Source organism: Bos taurus, chromosome 12 (assembly GCF_002263795.3).
Source record: "Bos taurus isolate L1 Dominette 01449 registration number 42190680 breed Hereford chromosome 12, ARS-UCD2.0, whole genome shotgun sequence".
Lineage (NCBI taxonomy): Eukaryota > Metazoa > Chordata > Mammalia > Artiodactyla > Bovidae > Bos > Bos taurus.
In genome coordinates, this window is record NC_037339.1 from 26,090,448 (window position 1) to 26,111,506 (window position 21,059).

Below are 21,059 nucleotides of genomic sequence, written 5' to 3' on the forward strand. Positions count from 1 at the left end.
CTGAAAAGAAAAATACCTTTGGAATTAATATTAATAACTGTGCAACTCAACTTTTTTCAGTAATCAAATTTCAGTATTGTAAATATTAACTATGCATAAATTTTAGATAAGTCTAAATCATACAATTACAAAATATGCTATTAAACTGTTTCAGCAATGCCTTTTAAATATAGTGTGTCTTGTGAACAAATGATTCAGTTAATTTAATAAAGTTATTAAACACAAGAAAAACAAGGATTTTGGACACTTTTAAAATGGTTAAAACAACAGAATTCAGTGTCATGAAAGTAAAGTTTTACCCAAAACCTGGATAATCGTACGTTAGAAAATCTAGACTGGATTCTTAACTTTAATTAATATAGACACTAGGACTAAATTACATCTAAAATTCACTTATATGCTCAGATCCTTAATTCTAAGATAGAACCTTCCTGAAACAAATTCTGAGGAGCAGTGAGTTCAAGATAGTTTCTCACTAGAAATCTTACAAAAATCTATGTCTGTTCTGACATAAACTTTGTTATCCCATGGTGAGATTTGGGTTAAATTGACTGTCACTCTAGGAACAGCAGAACTTCCTGGCCATATGACGGAGGCCTCACTTAAGAGGAACGCAGGCACATTCCAAAGGGAATATTGTCTAGTTTTCAGGATGGATGTTAACAACTTAAGTTATTCAAAGAACATAAGAGTAAGGGGAAATCTACTAGAAGCCATAATACTTGGCTCTAACTTGGAAAGTGGCTCAAACACTTCTGTAAATAATGTTGGAGGGCAAACAATCATACAGATAGTCTTAAATTTAATCACTGAGGAAGCTGGGAAAATAAAAGAAGTTAAAGACTAAACTTCCCAACTATTAACTTTTGATGACCTCATTGGTCTGTATTTTATAGATAATCTTCAAAAGAGAAGAGGTTGGAGTCTTTGGTTCAGTGGCTTTATCTAGTGCATGAAGGCTGAAGAAAGCCAGGAAGAAATCTAATATGTGCGAATTAGTGCAGATTATATTTAAATAGATTAACAGAAGACAGCAGGAAGGGAGAGACTCAGGGTCTGGCTGGTTAATAGGTATTATACCATTCTTAGCAACAAAACAGTGGATGACCAAAGCCAAGAGGCATGGCGGCAGAGCAGGGGATGGGGTAGGAGAGATTCATGCCTCAGATACACCAGAGAAAACTGTATTGGTTGTCTGAAAGTCTGTCCTCCCAGTTTTTCACTGAGGAGTTATACATCAACTAATGCATGATATGTTTGTATGTGTGTTTTTTTTAAAGCAGAAATTTATTAAGATCCATTTATATAGTGTTTTACAGACCAAGTATACACACACACACACACACACACAATCCTCAACATTCAGGCAATCAACACTATTCTCAGAAGTGCATTGTAAGAAGACAGACTTCTTTGCCCTCATCTCCTAAAATGACACTTCTGTTTATACTCCTAAAAATGATGAATTTACTACACCGCCTTTCAAGAACAATCCCACTGAATCCCAAAGCCTCTTCAGAGGGTAAAGAGAGATTAGCAGAGAACCTTCTCCACAACACAGTGCCACACCCAGATGGGTAGTGCAAGAGACACAGAAATGGCTTCAAGGAGTGTATGCCCAATAATGGGGCTGTGAGGAGAGCCTGGGGGCCCTACAATACTGAATGGCTTCCAGGGCCTCTTATTCCTCCTCATCTTCTCATGCAGCCATGGCTCCTGGAGATTTAGGCTCCGGGAGTACATCTGGCACCTTACTAGGTGCTTTGCCTAAAGCCCCTATGGTGATGTCAAACAGAATTCTGTCAATTTCTATTGCTGCTGCTTCTTTCATTTCTTCTTGATTGCCCATGCTTTCAAAAGTGTCCTCTAATATCTTTTCTATGATCCCAGCCTTCATCGTCTCTTTGGACAGCTCCCACACGGTGGCCTGGATTTCCAAGATCTTCACAAGATGCTGCACGGCCTTCATCACCTCTGTGTTCTTCTGCAAGAGAACCAGCCACTCACACAACTGTTGGCTGGTTCTTCACCCCCGTGAGCACGGAGTTCATGTGCGCTTTGGATGTACAGAGCTTGCTCATGGCCTTCCTTGACCTGAATCATCTCCTTGGCCAGAACCATGCAGACATTCTTCTGATCATTTCTGGCAGCATCATTCATAGACTGTTTCACTTTTTCTTCTTCTCTATGGATATCTCATATCTGCCCGTCAACAACTCTCATTTCTTATCTTTAGTGACCATTCACTGACCAGCTCTTCCGGCGGCTTCTCCTGGGTTTTTCCAAATAGCCCTATGGCGAACTGAACTGAACTTGCACTTCCCAGCTTTCCATTCCCTGAGCCCAGGCAGGTCACAGGCAGCTGCTTGGGTGGGGCCATTGAGAGGCATGTGTGATGTTTTATTTCCATGCCTCTACTTATCTGACTCTTTTAAAGGGGAGCTAAAAATCCCCAAATCTAAGATTCCTTTAGAATCTTCAATTCTATCTAACTTCAGGAAGTCACTCTATTGGCCATAATCAGCTTCACATATTATATTTTTAAGCTCAAATAATCTACTCTGTGTCACAGTCACAGATAAGAATCCTAACCTTTCTCTCTTCCCTTCACTTGTCTCTCCCTGGTTCTAGGCAGAAAAAAAAAAAAAAAAGACTTCCAACTTCCACTTCTGTGATCCCTCTGTTTTCTCTTAGTCCTTCATCCACTGCTCAATTTATTTCCTTTTTCACTAACTTGGATCCCGTGATTCCACATTTTAAGCATCCTCTTGCAGCACCTTCACTCAATCCGTGATCTGTGCTACAGCTGCTTAGGAAATATGTAACGCTAGGTAAAGATGGGGGTATCCCTTCTCAGTCCTACATCTGGACCTCTGAGGAAACTTAAGTTGACTTTTCTAAGCTAATTTTGTTAATGCTGTATTCCTCATCATGTGTAGTTATTTAGGTCTCTGTTTTTATTACATTAGTGGAAGTTAATGATTAGAAAAAAATTTCTTTAAATGCCTAAATCTAAAAAAATCTCCCAGACTTTCTCAAGGAGCTGCGTGTATGTGTTGACAGTCCTTGAGCACTCAACCAGGCAGGTTTCAACCCTACCTTTGTGTTTACTTCCTGCTGCCACAGAATCTTAGCATCCACAGGTGAGAGTCTGGAACTTTCTCCTCTTTCCAGAGCATGAAAACTAAGCATGTGCAGGGCCCTTTAGAATTTCAGAAGTATGTCCGAGCTTTTCAAAGTGCTGTGTACATTTTGGAGAAGGAAATGGCAACCCACTCCAGTACTCTTGCCTGGAGAATCCCATGGATGAAGGAGCCTGGTGGGCTGCAGTCCATGGGGTCGCTAAGAGTCGGACACGACTGAGCAACTTCACTTTGACTTTTCACTTTCATGCACTGGAGAAGGAAATGGCAACCCACTCCAGTGTTCTTGACTGGAGAATCCCAGGGATGGGGGAGCCTGGTGGGCTGCCATCTACGGGGTCGCACAGAGTCGGACACGACTGAAGTGACAGCAGCAGTGTACATTTCACTCCCCTGCTGTTCCTCTCAAGCTTTTCGGTTTGTCTACCATTGGCCTCAATTGTTCTCTATCACCTCAGGCAATGGCAACCTAAGATACTGGCCTATAAAGGCCTTCAACAAACACCCTCAGTAAAGCAGCTTTCTTTTCACACTGGGCCAGTTCCAAGTTAGGCAAAAGGAATCTTTTAACCTATTCTTCCAGGGAGTCACTAGACAGATCAAAACTAAGTGATTAAAATTCTTTGCTAATGATGTCTATTTCCCTCTGGCAGAGTGGCTTATAATGTGTGCTTTTTTAATTGTTTCCTTTGAACTGGGAAGCAAAGGTTGGCACTGGAGTTAAGTTAAAATGTCACAAAATTACTGCACCATCACACCCCCTAATAGTTTTTGAAAATATTTTTGTTGTGTATACAATTTTTGAGACTTTTTTCTTCAAACATTGAAAGTATTATGTCCTTATCTTCTAGCTTTCTTTGTTGCTGTCATTCTACTTTCCCATTTTTCTAAATGATCAGTTCCTTCTTTCTGGGTGCTTTTACCTCTTTATTTTTGGCTTTGCCCCGTTTCAGTACCATGTGTCTAGCCTGGGTTTCTTTTTATTTATCCTACCTGAGGTACACTGTGATTTTCATATTACTATATTTTTATTTTCAATCAGCTTTTAAAAATTCACAAACATTATCTTTTAAAATATTTCATTTCACCTACTCTGTATTTATTTTCCTTTTTCAATTCTGATGATTTACAAATTAAACTTTCTTATTCTACCTCCACAGCTCTTAATATCACTTTCATTTTTCATTTCTTTCTCTTTCTGCATTTTGGGTAAAAATCTCAAAATCTATTTTTCAAGTCAGTGTAATTCCCTTCATCTTTGTATAATCTGATGAATCATTAATACACAAGAGTTTTTCCAAATTGTATTTTTAAAATCTATGAAACTGTTAGTCACTCAGTAATGTCTGACTCTTTATGATCTCATGGACTGTAGCCTGTCAGGCTCCTCTGTCCATGGGATTCTTCAGGCAAAAGTAGTGGACTGGGTTGCCATTCCCTTCTCCAGCAGACCTTCCTGACTCAGGGATCAAACCCAGGTCTCTTACATTGTAGGCAGACTCTTTACTCTCTGAGCCACCATGAAAACCTTAAAAAAAAAATATATATATATATATCCCCCAAGGACTATCAAGATTAGAATTAAGAAATTCAGGAAATAAAATAGTACAAAACTGAATGAATAAAAAGAGACCATGGGAAGCTTTGAAAAACTGAGAGGTGACAGAATTTAAGGCTTTCCTGAGCAACCAGGAAAGCCATATTCATATTCATCCTAGGGGTAGGATGTGAATGTTCTACAGCAGAAGATAACCCTCACTGCCCATTCAGCTTTATTCACTCTTCAATCTGTTGAAATCTGACTTTAAGATCATCCTATATTAAGCACTAATCTTGTCAATTTTATTTATTTTTAATCTGCTTCTTTATTACTTAAACATTGTTTTAATTCAAGCCTAATCATCTGTCATCCAATTACAACAGCCCCCCGATTTCTCTGACTCTCTCAAATCTTCAGTTCCTCTGTTACATTTTTCGCTCTGCCACTAGTGTTATTTACACTTCTTGGCTACTTTTATTGACACGATAATAGTTAAACATTATACATAGACATCGGTCTAGGAGAAGGCAATGGCAAGCCACTCCAGTACTCTTGCCTAGAAAATCCCATGGATGGAGGAGCCTGGTAGGCTGCAGTCCATGGGGTCGCTAGGAGTCGGACGCGACTGAGCGACTTCACTTTCACTTTTCACTTTCACACAATGGAGAAGGCAATGGCAACCCACTCCAGTGTTCTTGCCTGGAGAATCCCAGGGACAGCAGAGCCTGGTGGGCTGCCGTCTGTGGGGTCGCACAGAGTCGGACACGACTGAAGCGACTTACCAGCATAGACGTCGGTCTACTTTTCCAACTTTTTTTTTTTTTTTAACTTTTCCAACTTTATCTACCGCCTTTTCAGTATATGTTTTTTTGTGTTTCAGAGGACATAGTTCTTTTAATGATTCATGCAACTTCAGGATTTCTGTATGTGCTACTTCTTTGTGGAACTCTTACCACTCACTCCTCTCCATACAACGAAGAGACCTTGTCCCAATTTCTCAGATGTTCTGGGAATTATATTTATCACGCTGTCTTACGGACTTCTCCCCCTCTTTTTTCCTTTTAACAAGTCTCTCTTAGACTGTGAAGTTCGTTAAATGAAGTACAATCCCTATTCATCTCTGTATCCAACATGATTTGCATGGTAGCTGTTGAGAAACATGGACTCACCAATAACACATGACTAAATGGAAAAAATGACTGAATGAATTCCTGAGCAGGTTATGTAGGAAGGAGGGGAAAAGAAGAAATGTAATTTTAATGATAAATTAGCTTAACACTATAAAATTCTATTATATATTTAGCACATAGAAAATGGGTAAATAAAAATATCATATAACTTGGTAATTATGGAACATTTTCTTCCTCAGAGTATCTGTACAACACAGGAAGTAAATGAAATGGTCTTCATCTTCTACTCTAAGTTTATTTTTCAAAGGGACTAGAAAAAGAAAACAATTTGTTGAATCCCATTCATTCTTCTTCTAGAATGGAGCTGTCATAGATACAGGAAAGCAATCAGGGAACAAAACAAAGCATTCTCTTCCAAATGGAATACATATCATTATGGCAAGTTCTGTTTACTAGGAAGTCTCTAATTCTATGCAATTTGTTATAATTTAAATTGTTTTTCATTGATTAGAAGCCCTGAGATGCTGAATTTTAAATATAAATAGTTTCTGTTGTTTTATTGAAAGAAAAAATGTCAACAGAAAAGGCAAATAAATCTTTCATCCTCTATAGATGAATGGGAGAACAGAAGGAAGAACTAGTTTATTTTTAAATTCTGCTTTTTATTAATGTTATAAATTTGGACAAATAATTTTCCATGTGTCTTAAGTTGTAGTCTTCTGATTAGAAAATGGGTGTGTAATGTCTCACATATCCTAAAAACTAGAAGAAATAGTACATGCTCAAGCTGTAAGATTAGATTTTTAGATCCCAATTTAGTCAAGAAGACAGGTCCTTATCAGAAGAGAAGTGGCCACACAGTGTAGGAGCAGATGTAATACCTCTGTGTTAATTTCAGTGGCCCCAGAATGTAAAAGGAAAGGCATAAAGTTTCTGGTGACACTGTAAGGAAAAGTTTGACTGAATCAGAAAAGTTCAATTTCTTCCTGTGATTTTTTTAAAGACTATTAAAAAATCTGGAAAAAAATACGATTCTCATTTTTCAATTTAAATAATATAAAGTTCAAAGGAGACTATAATTTTTAAAATAAAATTATGTCCATATTTGCTTTATTGGATAATAAAAAACATAAAGGTATTTTTTATTGTTTTAAATCTTATTTTCACAAAAAAAACTAGAGTTGACTTTTTTTTTTTTTCTTTTTTTAATCCTACATAGTGTGCCTCTATCTGTTTAGGCCCTAAAAGAAGCCTTCCCCAATCATTACTGTCTACCGGAACAGGTCCTTCTTCTACAGTCAATGCAATTTTTATACCATTTCTTTTGCACGACTTATTTATAATGCCTGTGACATTTTGAACTGTTTAACATTTTGTGCATATAAACTCTAACTTCTCAATTACAAATTACTTTCAGATGAAGACCAGATGTAAAATGTATTTATATCACTGCTAACACTATTTAACAAGTATTTTATAGCATTTATTCAGTTTTTTTTCCTGTATGTATGGTAATTATATAGAAATTAAGAATGTCAGAAATACCTGTACAGCTATTACACTATTTTTGGTAATTAGAAAATAACTAATCCTTTTAGCTTGGACTGTGACTCTTTATAACAGTCATGCTATAAAATAAGTATTCTGTTTTCCCACACACTGTTCTGTAGAGAGCAACTGAGGGATATAAATCGTCTGTGTTGTCACCTTATGAATATGGGAACTAATCAGCCTATAATCAAAGCATTGAAGCCATTACCCAGACACCTTGGGGAGAGTTCCTAGACTAAATTAATGGCCAGGCCATGACTATGTGCACACGTGCTCAGTTCCTCAGTCGTGTCTGATTCTTTGCAACACCATGGACTGTAGACAACCAGGCTCTTCTGTCCATGGTACTATCTATACAGGCAAGAATACTGGGGGAGCTGCCATTTCCTCTCCCAGGGGGTCTTCCTGACCCAGGATTGAGCTCATGTCTCGTGCAACTCTCACACTGGCAGGCAGATTCTTTAACACTGAGCCACCTGGGAAACCATGCCATGACTGGTTTTTTGAATCCTAGCTGGCATTTGCTTGTAGTAAGAAAGAACAATAAAAACAACAACAAAATTATGTCTTCAGGAAAAAAGGAACAGGAAGAAATATGGCACTGAAATGACTCTACCAAAAATAGGGTACCTTTCCCTTTTCATTGTTTTAAATATAAGAAACCATTTGTGTCTTATGAAATAAACTACTTCAGTTCAGTTCAGTTCAGTCGCTCAGTTGTGTCTCTCTATGACCCAAGAATTGCCCCACACCAGGCTTTCCTGTCCATCACCAACTCCCGGAGTTCACTCAAACTCAGGTCCATTGAGTCGGTGATGCCATCAAGCCAGCTCATTTTTTGTTGTCCCCTTCTCCTCCTGCCCCCAATCCCTCCCAGCATCAGAGTCTTTACCAATGAGTCAACTCTTCGCATGAGATGGCCAAAGTATTGGAGTTTCAGCTTTAGAATCAGTTCTTCCAAAGACCACCCAGGGTTGATCTCCTTTAGAATGGACTGGTTGGATCTCTTTGCAGTCCAAGGGACTCTTAAGAGTCTTCTCCAACACGACAGTTCAAAAGCATCAATTCTTCAGTGCTCAGCTTTCTTCACAGTCCAACTCTCACATCCATACATGACCACTGGAAAAACCATAGCCTTGACTAGAAGAACCTTTGTTGGCAAAGTAATGTCTCTGCTTTTGAATATGCTATCTAGGTTGGTCATAACTTTCCTTCCAAGGAGTAATCATCTTTTAATTTCCTGGCTGCAATCACCATCTGCAGTGATTTTGGAGCCCCCAAAAATAAAGTCTGACACTGTTTCCACTGTTTCCCCATCTATTTCCCATGAAGTGATGGGACCAGATGCCTTGATCTTTGTTTTCTGAATGTTGAGCTTTAGGCCAACTTTTCCACTCTCTTCTTTCACTTTCATCAAGAGGCTTTTTAGTTCCTCTTCACTTTCAGCCATAAGGGTTGGTGTCATCTGCATATCTGAGGTTACTGATATTTCTCCCAGCAATCTTGATTCCAGCTTGTGCTTCCTTCAGCCCAGCGTTTCTCATGATGTACACTGCATAGAAATTAAATAAGCAGGGTGACAATATACAGCCTTGACGTACTCCTTTTCCTATTTGCAACCAGTCTGTTGTTCCATGTCCAGTTCTAACTGTTGCTTCCTGACCTGCATATAGGTTTCTCAAGAGGCAGGTCAGGTGGTCTGGGATTCCCATCTCTTTCAGAATTTTCCACAGTTTATTGTGATCCACACAGTCAAAGGCTTTGGCATAGTCAATAAAGCAGAAATAGATGTTTTTCTGGCACTCTCTTGCCTTTTCCATGATCCAGAGGATGTTGGCAATTTGATCTCTGGTTCCTCTGCCTTTTCTAAAACCAGCTTGAATATCAGGAAGTTCACGGTTCACATATTGCTGAAGCCTGGCTTGCAGAATTTTGAGCATTACTTTACTAGCATGTGAGATGAGTGCAATTGTGTGGTAGTTTGAGCATTCTTTGGCATTGCCTTTCTTTGGGATTGGAATGAAAGCTGACCTTTTCCAGTCCTGTGGCCACTGCTGAGTTTTCCAAATTTGCTGGCATATTGAGTGTAGCACTTTCACAGCATCATCTTTCAGGATTTGAAATAGCTCAACTGGAATTCCATCACCTCCACTAGCTTTGTTTGTAGTGATGGTTTCTAAGGTCTGCTTAGATACCACATTCCAGGATGTCTGGCTCTAGGTGCATGATCACACCATCGTGATTATCTGGGTCATGAAGCTCTTTTTTGTACTGTTCTTCTGTGTATTCTTGCCACCTTTTCTTATTATCTTCTGCTTCTGTTAGGTCCCTACCATTTCTGCCCTTTATTGAGCCCGTCTTTGCATGAAATGCTCCCTTGGTATCTCTAATTTTCTTGAAGAGATCTCTAGTCTTTCCCATTCTGTTGTTTTCCTCTATTTCTTTGCATTGATCATTGAGGAAGGCTTTCTTATCTCTCCTTGCTATTCTCTGGAACTCTGCCTTCAGATGCTTATATCTTTCTTTTCCTCCTTTGCTTTTCACTTCTCTTCTTTTCACAGCTATTTGTAAGGCCTCCCCAGACAGCTATTTTGCTTTTTTGCATTTCTTTTACATGGGGATGGTCCTGATCCCTGTGTCCTGTACAATGTCTTGAACCTCCGTCCATAGTTAATCAGGCAGTCTATCAGATGTAGTCCCTTAAATCTTTTTCTCACTTCCACTGTATAATCATAAGGGATTTGATTTAGGTCATACCTGAATGGTCTAGTGGTTTTCCCTACTTTCTCCAATTTAGATCTGAATTTGGCAATAAGGAGTTCATGATCTCAGCCACAGTCAGCTCCTGGTCTTGTTTTTGCTGACTGTATAGAGCTTCTCCATCTTTGGCTGCAAAGAATATAATCAATCTGATTTCGATGTTGACCATCTGGTGATGTCCATGTATAGAGTCTTCTTTGTGTTGTTGGAAGAGGGTTTTGCTACGACCAGGGCGTTCTCTTGGCAAAACTCTATTCACCTTTGCCCTGCTTCATTCCGTATTCCAAGGCCAAATTTGCCTGTTACTCCAGGTCTTTCTTGACTTCCTACTTTTGCATTCCAGTCCCCTATAATGAAAAGGACATCTTTTTTGGGTGTTAGTTCTAAAAGGTCTTGTAGGTGTTCATAGAACCGTTCAACTTCAGCTTCTTCAGCGTTACTGGTTGGGGCATAGACTTGGATTACTGTGATACTGAATGGTTTGCCTTGGAAATGAACAGAGATCATTCTGTCCTTTTTGAGATTGCATCCAAGTACTGCATTTGGGACTCTTCTGTTGACCATGATGGCTACTCCATTTCTTCTCAGGGGTTCTGCCTGCATTAGTAGATATAATGGTCATCTGAGTTAAATTCACCCATTCCAGTCCATTTTAGTTTGCTGATTCCTAGAATGTCGATGTTTACTCTTGCCATCTCCTGTTTGACCACTTCCAATTTGCCTTGATTCATGGACCTGACACTCCAGGTTCCTATGCAATCTTGCTCTTTACAGCATCGGACCTTGCTTCTATCACCAGTCACATCCACAACTGGGTATTGTTTTTGCTTTGGCTCCATCCCTTCATTCTTTCTGGAGTTGTTTCTGCACTGATCTCCAGCAGCATATTGGGCACCTACCGACCCGGGGAGTTCCCCTTTCAGTATCCTATCATTTTGCCTTTTCATACTGTTCATGGGGTTCTCAAGGCAAGAATACTGAAGTGGTTTGCCATTCCCTTCTCCAGTGGACCACATTCTGTCAGACTACTTAACTCTCACCAAAGCTAAAATAATGGTGCCTAGAAGGAAAGTCCATTTGAAGTCGTTCTCAGAGGGACTAAAAAAAACCTAAATACATATATATATGCATATATTTTTAAAATATGGTTCTAAATGTAATTCAGATAAAATTTATGATTACTAATCTTGAAATAATTTCCTTTTTACTTGAAATTTAGCCATTATTAAATGGGAGCTGTTTATCTTAGTTTTCAGTAAATGTATTATTCATTGTCAATATTTAAATTTAAGTCTATAAATTAGCAATACTGTTTAAGATCTATACATTTTGTAAAAGCACAGATTTTTTTACCTGATTTATGAAGCTCATATATGTTTAATAATTTACTAATATTTAAAATGAATAACTGAATAGTAAGAAAAAAGTATAAATAAGGTATTACATGAAAAAATATAGAGGGAACTTTGTTTTTTAGGCAGTTCTATGGTTTCTTGGTTCAAAATCAGAATCTCAACTCTAAGAAAAAAGTTTCTTATAGAGTCTGAAGGTGCTGGTTTTTCAAACATGTGCTTTGCTGTGCTTAGTTGTTCAGTTGTGTCCGACTCTTTGCAACCCCATGGACTGTAGTCTTCCAGGCTCCTGTGTCTATGAAGATTCTCCAGGCAAGAATAATGGAGTGGGTTGCCATGCCTTCCTCTAGGGGTTCTTCCCAACCCAGGGATCAAATGCGGGTCTCCCACATTGCAGGCACTTTCTCTACTATCTGAACCACCAGGGAAGGCCAAAAATACTGGAGTGGGTAGCCTATGTCTTTTCCAGGGAAACTTTCCCATCCAGCAATCGAACCCAATCTCCTGCACTGTAGACAGATTCTTTACAGCTGAGCTACCTGGGAATCCCCTTTTTAAAACATAGTTTTTGCCAAATCAAGGACACGAAACAAACTCAAGCAAACTAAAGCTTATTGGTTCAATTATTAAATAGCATTTGTTAAATTAAAGAGGATATTAAAGTTTAGGTTATATTATCAGTAAAAAATTATACTTGAATGCAATATGCTTCTCTTCTTCAAAATGTAAGAAATGTAAGGTACGTATTTTCCAGATTTTAAAGAACAAACCAATAAATTGGAATCTCATGAACCATAGGTCAAATTCCATGCTAAACAAGAATATATTCTGACTTGTCATGAATATTCATTAACTGTATCCTATACATTTCCAAAAGAGTGATAAAGGTTTATTTTAGGCAAATGATTAATTTATTTCAAAAGATTACTCAAGTTCTATAATTTAAAAGTCTTTCTTATTTGCTTTATAGTTCAATTCATATTTTAATAATTTAAAATCCAATTATTATTGCCAAGATATTATAGGCAATTTTACATCCCATTAACCTTGCTTTGTTTTAATTATAAAGATCCTTTGTTAGATTCCTTTAAATGATCCAGTTTATAATTTCAGCCTGTCCTAGGGAGTATTTTAATTCAGCTGCACATTCATCAACTGTTTTTGTCCTGTTAATTGTAGACAACTGCACAATTGCTTTCTCCACCTATGATTGATGAATTTTATTCACGAGTGTAGATGTTAAGTAGCATAAACATTTATAACAATTTCCACTTAAAGATTTTTATCTTCATTCCCACAAGGACAAATTAAAACTGGTATTTAACAACCAAGAGAAAACATTTTATGCATGTTTCATTTTACAGTATTAGCAAATGTTAAGAAAAATGTTGCATTTCCATGCAAATGTGCTAAAAGTGTATGCAAAGAATCTAACATGTGCCTGGATATAGTGGGCATCAACAAATATAGGCCAGATAAACAAAGCAATATGTCTTTACTATAACTACATCCCAACCATTTAAATACGATATTTTTTTGATTTGGAACTCCCAGTTCAAATTTATGAAAAAGAAAAGTTTAAATTGAAAAGGAAAGGGCCAAAGTAAAGATAGGAGTCAGCAAAATATAATATGTCATAACAAAAATAATAAAAAAAAACTTCTATTTTTAAGGTGCCAATATTACTGTAAGTTGTAAAAAAAATGTCATATATTACTTCTAACTTTCAGAGAAACTAGGCAAGATGTGAAACAATGTCAGAGGGAGATTATATTACATGCCTAGTTTATCAATAGGAGAACTGGTATTTGAACCTTGTATAAAGAAAGTATTTTGAGACAATGCTACTGAATTGATAACTCAATAATATGGTCAGGGGAGCCTCTCTGAGAGTGTGACATTTAAGCGGATTCTCAATGACGGGTGGAATTAATCATGTGAAGATGTAGGGAAAGAAGACTCCCAGCAGAAACAGCAGTAAGAGCCTGGCCCCAGGTTTTCCACTCCACACACTCTCTCTGAGCACCACATTTGCATCCTTATCTCCCACTGACCGCATGCAAGCTGAGAACTCCTGAATCTAAATCTCTACATGAGCTGTCTCTTTGGGCTTCCCAAGTGGCTCAGTGGCAAAGAACTCACCTGCCAATACAGGTGACGTGGGTTCGATCCCTGGGTCAGGAAGATCCCTTGGAGGATGAAATGTCAACCCACTCCAGTATTCTTGCCTGGGAAATCCATGGACAGAGGAGCCTGGTGGGCTACAGTCCATGGGGTCAGAAAAGAGCCAGACACAACTCAAGTGACTAAACAACAAGAGCTGTCTCTTTGAAGCCTGACACCCAAAATCTAAGACATCAATCTAACATTTCTACTTAGAACTTTCATAGGTGCTACGAATTCAGAGCACGTGACTGCATGCTCAGTCGTGTCTGACTCTTTGAGACCTCATGGACTGTAGCCTTCTGGCTCCTCTCCTCATTCCAGGCAAGAATACTGGAGTGGGTTGACATTTCTTACTCCAGGAGATCTTCCTGACCCAGGGATCAAAGCTTTGTCCTGCACTGGCAGTGGTTGGTGGTTTAGAGGCTAAGTCGTGTCTGACTCTTGTGACACCATGGAGTGCAGACTGCCAGGCTCCCCTGTCCATGGGATTCTCCAGGCAAAAATACTGGAATGGGTTGCCATTTCCTTCTCCAGAGGATCTTCCCAACCCAGGGATCAAACCCAGGTCTCCTGCATTGCAGGCAGATTCTTTACCCACTTAGCTATAAGGAAAGCCCTAACGGATTTATTTACTTATTTATTTTTACCACTAACTCCACCTTCGAAGCCCTATGAACTCAGTGTAACCAAAAATAAAAACATCTCTTACTCAACCTACGTCTCTCTTTCTGTATTGTTCTAAGTAAACTACACTATTGTAAATTATCCAGCTCTTAAACAAGAAAGCAAAGTACCCATGATTCCTTCTGTCCTCTCTACCATTCAATCTATCAGCAGTTTTGTAGATTTAATTTCTAAGTGTTCTGTTGTGTGTTGAGTTGCTCAGTCTGTCCAACCCTTTGTGACCCCATGGACTGTAGCCCACCAGGCTTCTCTGTCCATGAGATGGATTCTCCAGGCAAGAATACTGGAGTGGATTGCTAGGCCCTCCTCCAGGGCATCTTCCCAATCCAGGGATTAAAACCAGGTCTCCCCCATTGTAGGTGGATTCTCTACCACCTGAGCCACCGGCTACTTCAAACTTGTCCACTTCTTCCATCCTCATAGCCACTCTTAGTTGGTTTATGACACCATTCTCTTCAACGAGATTCTGAAATTTCAGACAGCTATCTCGCTTCCAGTCTCCAGCCCCAGAAATCCATTTGTCACTCTGCAGATTATGCCAAACTTCTTCCGTCCTTTACACTCCTGCATCCTTAGCACTACTTACAAACCCCTTCATGGTAGGATTCTTGCCATAAAGGGATGACCCTGGCCTCTCTGTGGCTGGCACACAATATGCGCTGAAACAGCTGTTTGCGTGACTGAGAAGAGCTCTCCAGCAACACGTCTTGCTGGCTCTCACCAATAGACTTTTGCACTATACTGTTCCCTCAGTCCAGAATTTTATTCCTACTTTTTTTTTTTTTCCTTTCATCTAGCCATGTCCTAATCATTTCTCAGTTCTCAACTAACATGGTGCTCAGTTTACTGTACTATACCAACTAATGAGCGCTCAGTCGTGTCTGACTTTTTGCGGCCCCATGGACCCTGCCAGGCTCCTCTGTCCATGGGATTCTCTAGGCAAGAATACTGGAGTGGGTTGCCGTTCTTTTTTGGCAATAGGGCCTCCTACTTTCACTCTTTTTATAGACTAATTTTAAGAGCAGTTTAAGGTTCACAGCAAACTTAAACAGAAGTTACAGAGATATCCCAGATGTCCTCCCCAACTTATTGTACTCTCCCTCATTATCACTAATCCCCATTACAGTGGTTACATTTGCTACAAATTATGAACCTACATTGATAGACTGCATTATCACCCAAAGTCTACAGTTTACATGACCATTCACGCTTTGTGTTGCATATTGTAAAGGTCTGGAAAAATGCAAAATGATATGTATCCAGTATTACAGTATCATACAGGGTCGATTCATGCCCTAAAAATCCTCTGTGCTTTGCCTATCCATCTCTGCTTCCCCTTAAGCCCTGGCAACCACAGATCTTTTTACTGTGTCCACAGTTTTGCCTTTTCCCATAATGTCATATAGTTAGAATCATACAGTAGCTTTTTCATATATTGGATTCTTTCATCTTGAAATATGCAATTAAAGTTCTTTTATGTCTTTTCATGGCTTGATAGCGCATTTCTGTTTAGCACTAATTAATAAATACTCCATTGTCTTAATGCATCAGATAAATAGGTAGTTATTTATCTATTCACCTACTAAAGTGCATCTTGGCTGTTTACAAGTTTTAGAAAGTGTGAATAAAATGATTATAAACACCACATGCAGGTTTTTGTGTGAATGTAAGTTTCTAATTCCTTTGGGTAGTACCAAGGAGCATGGCTACTGTATTGTATGGGAAGACTAAGTTTAATAATGCCAACCTGTCTTCCAAAGTGGCTGTACCATTCTGCATTTCCACCAGCGAAGAATGAGAGTTCCTGTCACTCCACAGCCTGAGCAGCACTTGCTGTCGCCAGGGTTCTGGGTTTTGGCTCTTTTAATAGGTGTGTAGTAGTATCTTACTGTTGTTTAAATTTCCATTTTTCTGATGACCTATGATGTGGAACATCTTTTCCTTTGCTTATTTTCCATCTGTACATCTTTTGTTTAGGAACTTGTTAAGGTCTATGGCTCATTTTCTAATCAGTTTTCTTATTGCTGAGTCTTAAGAGGTCTTTGTATACTTTAGATAATAGTCTTTTATTAGATGTGTCTTTTGCAAGTATTTTCTCTCAGTCTGTGGCTGTCTTCTCATTCTCTTGCTGCTGTCTTTTGCAGAGCAGAAGTTCATTTTAATGAAGTCCAGCTCACCAGTTCTTTCTTTCATGGATCATGCCTTTAGTTTTAGAACTAAAAACTCATCACCAAACATATCATCTAGATTTTCTCCTTTGTATCTTCTATGAGTTTCATAATTTTTCATTTTACATTTAAGTCTGTGATCCACACTGAGCTAAGTTTTGTGAAGAGTATAAAGTCTGTGTCTGCATTTATTTTTGGACGTCCAGTTGTTCCAGCATCATTTGTTGGAAAGATTATTTTTGTTTCATGGTCTTGGCTTTGCTTGGATGCACTTTTTGAAAACCCTGACACTACCACCAACTGGAGAATGCACCCCTCCAGACTAGGTTAAGTGCTCTTCCTTCTTCTCAGATTAGTACCTGTAACATCCGACGCTATCACAGCACCCTTGTGTTACTGTATGTGCTAGTCTGTTTGTCTTTCCTCCAAAATTTAGAAACATGTTTGTCTCATTCACTTCTCTATTCCCAGTGCCCATAATGGTGTTTGGTATATGAAAGTGAAGTCGCTCAGTCAGGTACGACTCTTAGCAACCCCATGGACTGTAGCCTACCAGGCTCCTCTGTCCATGGGATTTTCCAGGCAAGAATACTGGATCGGGTTGCCATTTCCTTCTCCAGGAGATCTTCCTGACCCAGGGATTGAACCCAGGTCTCCCACATTGTAGGCAGATGCTTTACCATCTGAGTCACATATAGTAGGTGCTAAATAGACATTTGCTATGTTAATATATACATGAGATGTGATTATATATTTATAGCTAGCTATATTACACTATTTGTTCCAAAATCATTTTTACTGGAGAAACTACTGGTATAAAAATGGAAAAACAAATCTAAAATGGCACAAAGAATATTATGATGAGCATTTAGAGGTGGATAACTACTTTCTATAATTCCAACTCCTTCCCTAAATCAAAATAAATGCCAAACACTACCAATGAATAACAAAACAGTTTCAAAAGCTAAAAATCTCTACTAGCAAAATTTTCACTCTTCTTCTTTTCCAAGAAATAACTATAATCTTAATCTTACAAGCTAGAGGTTCAATTTGTTAATTCTTCAGAATTCCTGATAAACAGCATAATTTTCGTTTTTTACTTCACAGCTGAAATGAGTTAGCAAAACTAGCATTATGTGAAATGAGAGATTTTATAACTCATATGACAATGAACTGCCTGAACAAATTTTTTTCTATTTTTCATTGCCTGAATATGGATAATAATTATTATCAATTATTTTCGCAATAAAGTTTTATAAGAAGTAGAGTATATTACTATGTTTAAAATGATTATGCTATAAAAGAAAACTAATATTCTCTTGTATCTTTTGCTTGGCAGTAGGGCAAATTTCATTTTAATATTTAGAGTTGTAATGTTATGACTAAAAATAACTCAGTCATAAAATATCTAAGTGAGAAATGCATAGTAAGATGAATTGTTGTAAAAACAGAGGCTATTTCTCAGAATATAAAACATTGATGGAAAAAAACCACTAAATTGTATTTAACTTTTTTCAAAATAGGTATTTATAGCATATACAACATAGGTTTCAAAGACTACCCTGTAAAATATTCTTTCATGACACCTCTTTTGATAAAGGTAAGTTTTACATACAGTAAAATTATTTCCTTATTAATATAATTAAATATGGTTTCAAATGAGACACAGACTATGCCAAATCTTCAGGCATTATTTTCCAAAGAACACACTCTGTCACAGATGAAACTCAAGTTGTAAGGGATGCAAGTCTTTGGCTAAGAGAAGCTGTACATGTCAGGATGTTGTCCGTTACATCTGTCTTACTATATTCACTGCCAATAAAGTATAGGAAAAATCATAATGAACGACAGTTTATCATAAAAGTGATAAATGCAATAATGAGCTCAAACATAAATCTCACCATGACATCATTTTAACAATGGTATAAACATGTTCCTAGCCAGACCACTGTAGTTCCTACATTTAACTTCTCTCGCATTTTTACTGGGATAGCAGAGAACATGATATGGTCAAATGAAACTACTTCATACGAACTGAGACGGGCTGAGGGAGTAAACACTGAACATGGCTTTGAGAACAGATGGAGCAGCAGATGGGACTGCAGGCTGGGTTCACTTGATCTGTGTAAAACAACTTTACTATTTGGTAAGACATGGCTCAGAACTCACACAAATCTTACAGACTTTGTCCCTTTATTTCATACCTGCTTCCCCTCTCCCAAATGAAAATTGCTAAACATTTTAAACTTTGTTCCTTTAAGGTATAAGTACCTGTGTGATAAATCATTTAACTAAAATATATTTTGTTACATATTTTTGGAACAGATGGCAGGAAAGAGCAGTCACCCAGTGGAATAAAATGTACACTGACTAGTTGTCTAAATACTGTACAATTAATTACCTTCCTTCATTGATGAGCTCAATAAATGCAAGTCCTGCATTCTTCTGAATAGAATTTTGCCATTCCTAAAAGGAGAGAGCAGACCACGTGTAAGAAAAATGAGCACGTAAATGAAAGTTAACATCTGGTTTAAGGATCATGTTGATGCTAATAACTTCCATGTGATATTTCTAAATCTTTCTAAAAGATTGTTAACAAATGCTATTTTCTGAGAAATGAGAATTTTAAAAGCAATCCTTTATTGTTTAGTTAAAAGGCGCTTTTGAATTCCCAGTGATGCAGACTGAGATAGAAAGTGAGGTCACAAGAACAGATCCTCACTGTGACAGTAAAATGTTGCTTATTTTACACTCTTTTTATGGCATATTTAGAATATGTTTTAAAGAGCTTTTTGCTTATTAATTTATTCCAAGGACTTTAATTTTCTTGGTCTTTCTAATATAGCTGGCAAATTTAGTTTTTTAGATTAAAGATTATACCCCTTTCAATGATACTACAAATAAATATTTGCCTAATAAAGTTTTATTACAAATCCTTATTGATCAGTCATGCCACCCATCTATAGAGTTTTCCTCCATGATTTTCTACTAATTAAGTGTTGGCCATGACTATGGCTTTTGGAAACACAGTCTCCATGTCACTCCTTCACTCTGTTTCTGATCTTGTTTCCTTTTAAAGCTTTGAACACATGCTGGGAATAAGTGTGGTCCCCCAAAGTAGGTAATTGCTTTGTAAATATTCTCTGTTCTAAGTAGCTCTGTTAAGAAATAGAACAAATCATGAATCTATATTTCCCCAAGAGACAGAATCAACAACTTGGAAACAGGGAGGTGATAGTCTGAGGACAGGAATGATCTAATAAAAGCCTAAATGACTCTGTTTTCAGCAAAGCCATTGTGTTTAAACGCTTCCCAGGTAACACTAGTGGTAAAGAAGCCACCTGTCAATGCAGGAAATTCGGGTTCAATTCGAGTCAGGAAGATACCCTGGAGAAGGAAATGGCAACCCACTCCAGTATTCTTGCCTGGAAAATCCTACGGACAGAGGAGCCTGGCGAGCTCCAGCCCATGGGGTTGCAAAGAGTCAGACATAACTGAGCACATTGTATTTTAGCTGCCATAACCTTTATCAAAATGATAAGATCTTTGTTGCACTGTATTGAACTTATTAAACCTTTCAAATAATTTTTGTTGAAAACAATTATAGGCAACACTTTTCTCTACATTTTAACAAAATGACTTATTGCTATCCTCATATATTTTGCATTAATTGAGGCACAGCATTAAGTCAAAGTCTCCAAAGAAGAATAAACAGGAAGACCTAGGCTGATTCTTGGGAGCCATTCACATTTTTAAGATTAGAAAAAGAGTAGTTGAAAAGGATAAGAAAAGATCTAGCAAAATTAAGAACAGCTGCAAAATATTAGAAAACATCCATGTACATACATTGGCTCAGGAAAACTGAAAAATACAAGACCCTTTAATCACTAACAGCATTTTTTAATAATAAGCTAAAAATATTATTATATGTGAACTGAAAAATTAAAATATAGCAAACCACAAAATATATGAAACACGAAAGTGAAACTACAAAAATAAAAAAGACGTCATTCCAGAGGAGGGTAAGGGACGCTCTGGTGATGGAGTCGCACCAGAGCCAGAGGATGGCCTGAGAGCTGGTGCCAACTCAGGCTGAAGAATGGGCCCAGGAGTTGGTGCCTGAGCTGGCTCTAGCTGTGGAGAGACTCCAACTCTGGTGCTGGTGCTGGATACAGTGCTGAGGTTGGCACTAGGTGTGCTGTTGACCCTAGTTCTCTCTCTGGATTTGGTGCCAAACTAACTCTAGCTCAGACAGTAGTGCTAGAACTGGTTGTGAACTGGATCCAGTTCTGGGACTGATTCTAATTCTGGCACTGGTGCCAGGCCTGGTGTGAGAATTGCTGAGAGAAATGACTTTAGACAACTATAGATCTGGAGCTGATGTCACCTCTAGAGCTGAAGCCAGAGCTGGCGTTAAAAAGGAGCTGGTAAGCTAGCTGGCTCTAGATATACGGGTGGACCTACCTTTATTCCAGTGCTAGTGTAGGCACTGGTTCTAGCTCAGAGGTACTGCTGGGACTGGTTCTAGTATTTGCTATAGCTGTGTAGTGCTGATGGAGTTGTTT

The 21,059-nt window shown here is 38.2% G+C and overlaps 1 protein-coding gene and 1 pseudogene across 6 annotated transcripts in view; both read right to left on the reverse strand.

Annotated features, from left to right (window-relative positions):
- Positions 1 to 21,059, reverse strand: part of NBEA (neurobeachin) — a 673,061-nt gene that overhangs the window by 321,353 nt on the left and 330,649 nt on the right. For all 6 annotated transcript variants that reach the window (XM_059892161.1, XM_059892163.1, XM_059892162.1 and 3 more), the window contains one exon: positions 18,896 to 18,960. In XM_059892161.1, coding sequence (XP_059748144.1) covers positions 18,896 to 18,960 — 65 coding nt within the window. The remainder of the gene's footprint in view (positions 1 to 18,895; positions 18,961 to 21,059) is intronic.
- Positions 18 to 6,910, reverse strand: LOC107132983 (charged multivesicular body protein 3-like; annotated as a pseudogene).